This window comes from Bos grunniens, chromosome 5, assembly GCF_055505025.1.
Source record: "Bos grunniens cultivar Pamir isolate PY7600 chromosome 5, Bosgru_T2T1.0, whole genome shotgun sequence".
Taxonomy (NCBI): Eukaryota; Metazoa; Chordata; class Mammalia; order Artiodactyla; family Bovidae; genus Bos; species Bos grunniens.
Genome location: NC_141169.1, coordinates 58,436,757 through 58,443,465, shown reverse-complemented (window position 1 = coordinate 58,443,465; position 6,709 = coordinate 58,436,757). Strand labels below are relative to the sequence as shown.

At 53.1% G+C, this 6,709-nt stretch overlaps 1 protein-coding gene across 2 annotated transcripts; it reads left to right on the top strand.

Annotated features, from left to right (window-relative positions):
• The first annotated feature begins 3,037 nt into the window (after positions 1-3,037).
• On the top strand, positions 3,038-6,689 carry BLOC1S1 (biogenesis of lysosomal organelles complex 1 subunit 1). 2 transcript variants are annotated; one of them, XM_086400764.1, is made up of 4 exons: positions 3,038-3,182; positions 3,899-3,971; positions 6,067-6,199; positions 6,481-6,689. In XM_086400764.1, the coding sequence occupies exons 1-4, from the start codon at positions 3,122-3,124 to the stop codon at positions 6,589-6,591; spliced, it is 378 nt and encodes a 125-aa protein (XP_086256890.1). In that variant the 5' UTR covers positions 3,038-3,121; the 3' UTR covers positions 6,592-6,689. The 2 variants fall into 2 exon arrangements, with proteins under 2 accessions (XP_086256890.1, XP_086256889.1); XM_086400763.1 differs by having other exon boundaries at positions 3,038-3,321.
• Positions 6,690-6,709: the final 20 nt, after the last annotated feature.

Below are 6,709 nucleotides of genomic sequence, written 5' to 3'. Positions count from 1 at the left end.
TGAACTATGGGCGTGGCTGGGAGAGAAAGGCTATACATGTGATTGAGGGCAGTCAGTGGGGAAACGACTTGACCGCTCTGGTCTTTGAAGATCCCAGGGAAACCCCTTGTGCTTGGGGAGAAGGACTGGGAGATCACTTCCCACGGTGAGTCATTTAGACTGGGCCCCTTTTCTCTGAGCACTGGCCCCAGGCCAACATTTGGAACTCGGCCACACCACCAACGGCCCCCTCTTGAAGCCCAGCCAGATTTCCCAGTATGAGAAGCCTTCTCCACTCACACCATGTCCTGCCTCAGTCCTCACCCAATCCCTAACAACTCAGCAGCTTCCGGCCTGAAGGCTTGGCCCAGCCAGTCAGCCTGAAGCTTGCTAATTAAAGCAGACTCTGAAAGAGAGGCTGAGAAGAACAGAGAAATGAGTGAACAAAAGGAGTATGGGGGCACATTCACTGATTCTAAGGAGAAAAATAATCTGGGTGGGAAAGTGTAAGGAGAGGTGGTCAGAAAGAGATTTCAGATTTCAAGAGTCATTTTCCTACTATGTATGCAGCCTGTGTCCATCTCTACCAAAGGCAGGTGGAGCTGAGTTTCAACAACACTAGAGACTGAGGTTAGACAGTGAGCCACAGGGGCCCAGAAAGAGTAGGTAGAGGAAGACCCTGGAGAGATCAGCTGGAGTCTCCAGATACAGGTACCCAGGTCTTCTGCTCAGCTCTAGGGCAAAGGAACAGCCGGTGTGTGGGAAAGGAGGGTGGGGCTGATGTCTGCAGAGCCCTGGCAGTCTCTATACTGATTGTGAAAATGTCAGGCGGTTGTGCCAAGGGGGTGAGGGTAACACAGGATGGGCCTGGCACTCACCATGAGTCACCCTAATCTTAAATTACAGACTCACCACTGAAACCCCCAATGCCAACCCCCCTCATTAGCCCCCACCCTCTGTTTCACAGGTCCACTTGTCACCATCCTCTGCCACCCCTTCCAACCTCTGCTTTTCTCTCCCAGCTTTGGGAGTGAGGCACCGGGCATCTTCCAGTCTGCCTCCAATTTGCTTGCTCACTGCAGTTGGAAGCAAAAGCCAGAAGGGGGGAGGACTGGCAAGGCTGCCCTTCGGTGCTCTCATTCTTCCCGCTTCTATTGATCAGCTCCTCTCTGGAGTGGCACCTCTTCCCAAACATTCCTCCCCTGCTGGTATTCCCTTCAACTGATGCTCCACAGGCATAGAGAGTCATAGTGACAAGAGACAGGGAGCTGTCCCCCAAAGAGCTCTGGGCCTGCCCCTGCTGGGGTCTCTCCTGTAGTTTCTGCAGTATAGTACAGGGGTTACACTCAAGCTCTGGCATCAGATAGCCCGGCTCTGTATCCTAGCTCGACCACTTATGAGCTCTATCACTGCACTGCTCTGTATCCTAGCTCGACCGCTTATGAGCTCTATCACTGCACTGCTCTGTACCACAGATTCTTCATCTGCACATTGTTATACTTCACATGACTATTCTCAGAATTACATGAAATAATACATGTAGAGTGATTCACACATGGTATTACTCAGCAGATATTGTTAAAGAAGTATCCATATAATAAGCACAGACACACAAACACAATATCCAACACTTTTTTTAATACTTATTTATTTGCCTGCATTGGGTCTTAGTTGCGGCACATGGGATCTAGTTCCTCAACCAAGGATCAAACCCTGGGCTTCCTGTATTGGGAGCGTGGAGTCTTAGCCACTGAACTACCAGGGAAGTCCCAGCCCAACACTTTTTATTCAGAGTTTTTATTTTGGCACTTAATGTTCTGCTTTCTGCTGCCAGTTAACCACTTCACTCACTAATCCTTTGACAGCTGGGCAGCTCCCTGGGATTTAAGATGCAGTTCTGCAAAGAGTTGAATGAACTGATCAGTAATCTTCAACTTTGACTCAGAAATTCAAGAATGTTCTATTCTAAATCAGTCAGCAGCCATTTCTCCTCCCCCTGCAAGTACATATAATGAAGTCAATTTTCAACCATGTAACTGAAGTGAGAGAACACCAAAGTTTTGAAAACAGCTTTAGATATGGTTTAGTGCAGTGGTTCTCAACCTTGGGGGCACATTACATTCACTTGAACAACTTTTTAAAAAATACTTATACCAGGCCTCCACCCTCAGAGATTGGTCACGGACCAAGGCATATTTTTTAAAACTTCCCCAACTGAGTCTAACGTTTAGCTAAGGCTGAGAACTGCTGATTTAATCCAATCTTCTAATTTTACTAAGGAGAAAACCAACATCCAGCGTAGATACACAACTTGCCCAAAGCCACCCAGCATGTCAGTGTACGGCGCACCAAGAGAGAATGTTGTAAGAGCGAGTACATGTTGGTGATGTTTATATTTTTTTCTTGTTGGGGTTAATCCCAGAAACACTTCATTAGTTCAGAGAGGTGTTATATAATTTACCTTCTACTTTGGCAAGAGCACTTGTTCTGCTGGTAAGACTGAAATAAAATGGGCTTGCATTCCCTGACCACAAAAGGACAGAGATGGAATGGCACATTCACCACACATAGCCAGCCAAATTAGCAAAGCTCCCTAGGAGGCCGCTGAAAATGCCTAAAACGCTGAGGGACTCTGGCGGGGTGGCGAGAAGAGACAGGGCTTGAAGAGAGAGGACAGCATTCCCCCTCTGGAGGGAGGAGCTGAGGATTCACTGAGAACCGGCCAGAGCTGCCAGGAGGAAAAGGCCAGGGAAGGAAAAGAATTTCAATGAGTCCTGGGAACCTCTGCTCCCGCAACAACCGAACCATGATAGACAGCCTGGCAACAACAACCCTCCTAGGATCCTGGGATCCAGAGGAGATTAAAAACTGTTCTGCAACCTGAGTACTAAAGAAAACGTCTTCCCACACTTAGCAAAGTGAGTTCCCAATAAAGACAAGAGCTCACCTGCCCCTACTATCACCTCCCTTCCCAGCCAAGATCCTCTCTACCTACCACCCCAGGTCTCAAGAGGAGGGCGGTTCCGGGCCTCACGTGACATTGCGGCCACGTGACCCCGGCCCGGCGGGAGCGGAGCTGCGAGGTCTAGTTCCGCGAGTCGGAGGGGGGCTGGGCACGCCCTACCCCGAGCCCGCCGCGACCATGCTGTCCCGCCTGCTGAAAGAACACCAGGCCAAGCAGAATGAACGCAAAGAGCTTCAGGGTAAGCCGAGTATCCAGCCCGCCGTTTTCTCTCCCTCCGCGGCCTAGCCTCAGCCCGGAGCCTGGATCTCAAGTAACGGCCCAGATCCGGGGAAGGGCGCGGGCTTGGGGTAGAGGAAATTACAGGAGCTTTGGTGGAGGTGAGTTCCGTTCCCCTGCCAATGGCTCTGGTCCCTTTAGCAGCATTAGCGTCCCCCTTGGCAACGTCCCCCGCGCTGTGTCCGCAGTATCCTAGCCCCGCCCCCTGTTCACGGAACGCTGTGCCGATTGGTCCAGGGGGCCGCTCGTCCTGGAAGTGGGAAGGAAACCTCCTGAAGAGAGGAGGGTGTTGAGGACCCGACAGGACTGGGATTCTTGGAGGCCTGAAACTGCCGAAATGGGGATGGGCCCCTTGTGTCCTGAATCCAGGCTGGGAACCCCAGAGTTACCAACCTTTAGGCCAAACCAGTGGGGAAAATGTGCCTGAGAGTCTGGAGTCCTGGTCGCTGCCAAGGACTTAGCGTCCCTGGGCGAATCGCTTCCCTTCTCAGGCTACCAGTTTCCTCACCTCGAAAATGAAAGAGCTTGCTTTATGTTTTGCAAGGCCCTGTCAGCTCTGGCACTCTGGAATTACTTGAGGTGTTCCCATAGCTAGCAGAATAATGAATGGGTGGGGAACCTTAAGCATCACTCCTCAAAAAAACAAGTCTATCTAATCCCTTTTCCCCCTCCACCCAGAGAAGAGAAGGCGAGAGGCCATCACTGCAGCGACCTGCCTGACAGAAGCTTTGGTCGATCACCTCAATGTAGGGTATGAACCTCTTTGCGTCAACACGAACACTCCTCCACCCAAGTTTAGGCACTGGCCTAGCCTTCAGGCTGCTCCTGAGGGGATGAGCTGTTCCTCTCATTCCCCTACCCTCCCCCACCCAGCTTAACTTTTATGGAGAGAGTCTTGAGTCAGCTCTGACCCCTAACATTGGGCAGGGGGGAGCAGCTGTGGCCAGTGGAGAAGCAGCCAGATTTCCCTTTCCCAACAATAACCTCCCTGGTGCTCACGACTTGATGCCATCTGGCCACGTCCCTTCACCCCTCCAAGTCCAGCTGTCACTTCCAGCAGGAGGGAGAGCACCGTCCTTCCCTACAGCTTCCCACCCTCTCCTTCTGCACCTCCCACCCTCTGGCAAGTCTGGAGAGCAACTGGCAGGAAAGAGATGACACAGCTGGTGAGGGTGAGGGCAGAACCTATGCCAGGAGCCACCGCAGAGCCAGGCTGACACTCCCTCATCCTTCCGGGTCTCCAGAGACCACCCCTTGCTCCCATCCTAAGTAAGGATGCCAGTAATGACCAGATACATGGGAAGGAGTAGAGAACATTGCCTCTTGACCCCAAGTGACCCAGAAAAGTGCAGAGATGATGATTTGATAGCCAGGCCATCTGTTGGGAGAAAGGAGGCAGTGTGATGCCTTCTACCCAGGGCAAGTGGAATAGCTTGGTTGTGAATTCAGAGACTGAGTCACCCAAGTGAGCCAGGCAGGGACTATCATCTTCATTGCTCATCTCAGGAAGATTAGGGGAAGAGAAGGCTGTGGTTGGAACCTCTGACCCCCCATCCAGTTCTCCCCCACCACTCAATGTGAATGAGAGAAAGCAGGAGGTCAATGGGGTAAATGGGGATTTCAGGAGCTCCCAGGGGAAACTTGAAGCATTGGGAGCCCCCTGCAATTCCTGTTTCAGCTCCTATAACACCCCACACTGTGACCCAGCTATCTCCCAAAGAGAAGGGACAGGGTCGACGCCTTCCCTCCCTCCCACGTCGGCGCCTCCTGGGCTCTGCTGTGAGGTTGGCCCAGGTTTCTCCCGCTTCTCTTTCTTTGCTTGGGGCCACCCTATGTCCAGCTTAGAGGGCAGCTAAGCCAAAGCCAGATTAGAAAGCCTTTTGTGTTGCTGCCCACAGCTCCTCTCATTCCCGGGAAAGGAAAACAAAGGCTCAGTCTATCTCAGCCCCTGTCAGGTGTCCATCCCACTCTCTGGAACAACCCCCCCACACACAACCCCCTTGCTCCCCTCCAGCCCCGACAGATTCCAGTGGGTGGGGGCACCGGATGTGGAGTCTCGCAGCTGACCTAGAACTTTGGGGCGGAGAATGAAAGATTCATCAACCAATTAGGGATAACAATTGTTGCACAATTACTGGGGGGGTGGGGGTGAGTGGGCAGAGGACTGGGGATACCAACCTCATGGCAGTAATGGAACTGCAGCGAACTGTGATTAAGGAGAAAAGAAAGACTATTGCCTAGAGCAGAAGGAAGAGAGAGAGAGTGCATGTGTGTGTTCGTTCATCTGTGTGGGCGAAAGGAGGATTGGGAGAGAGACAGAGCCAGGAAGCAGCCCTTGGGATGTCTTCTCTTGACCCTGAGTTCCTGGGGAGGGGGTTGCTCTCCCATCCCACCCCAGATTCAGGGAGGGGCCCGATTTCCCTTCCCAACTTCTTGCACTGATCCCTGGCCTCCCAATCATTGCCAGATGTGTCCCTGCTGCTGGATTTTCCCAGCCTCCCCATGGCCTCTTTTCCCTCCCAGCTTCTTCCCCAGTGGTACCCCCTCCACCCCTGCCGACCAAGTGCACCCTCCCTTCTCTCCCCCAGCTTTGGGAGCTCCTTTTGGGGCAGGAAATGGTCTGTATCTAGTTAGCTCTCCTGGGAATCCTGGGAGTGGAAGGAAGGGACCGGGCTCACTTGCATGCTCTTGTAGTCACTTGCCTTACATCCAGGAATGGCTGAAATCCCAAGGTTTTCTCCATCCTGACTCCTGAGCAGCCTCCTACTGCAGCCCTGGGATGTTAGTTCTGGAGACCACTCCCCACCAGCTGGGTGATATGGCCTCCCTCCTCCTCCAACCTCTAGTGTGGCCCAGGCCTACATGAACCAGAGGAAGCTTGACCATGAGGTGAAGACCCTGCAGGTCCAGGCAGCCCAGTTTGCCAAGCAGACAGGCCAGTGGATCGGGATGGTGGAGAACTTCAACCAGGCACTCAAGGTAAGCCACACTGCCTGCCTCACCAGCCTCATCCTATGACTCCATTGACTGCACCCTCAGGGGCTCCCCTCTGGCCTAGGGTTAAAAAGGAAGTGCGGATAGTCCCAGAAAGCCCAGAAATCTATGGCCCCAGTGCCACAGAAGTTAGAGGAAGAGGTAAAAGCAGCTGGTGGGTCCAAGCAAAGCCCTTTCTAGGGGATGGATGGAATGTGCCCCCATCCAGCCCCTGGAGCCACACCCCACCCACCCTGACTCCTGGGCTCCCACCCCCTCCCTTCCAGGAAATTGGGGATGTGGAGAACTGGGCTCGGAGCATCGAGCTGGACATGCGCACCATTGCCACCGCGCTGGAGTACGTCTACAAAGGGCAGCTGCAGTCGGCCCCCTCCTAGCCCTGCCTGCTCTCCCTGCCCCGAATCTCCCACCTGCCCCGGGCGGGCAGGAGGGAGGCTGACAGCCCATGAATAAAACACAAGCCTCCATTTCTTCATGTTTGTCTCCAGGAACTAC

Coding starts and splice junctions, on each gene's coding strand:
- BLOC1S1 (XM_086400763.1), top strand. CDS start 3,162: ATGAACGCAAAGAGCTTCAGGGTAAGCCGAGTATCCAGCCCGCCGTTT. Junction 3,322..3,898: donor TTACAGGAGCTTTGGTGGAG/GTGAGTTCCGTT, acceptor CCCTCCACCCAG/AGAAGAGAAGGCGAGAGGCC. Junction 6,200..6,480: donor ACTTCAACCAGGCACTCAAG/GTAAGCCACACT, acceptor CCTCCCTTCCAG/GAAATTGGGGATGTGGAGAA.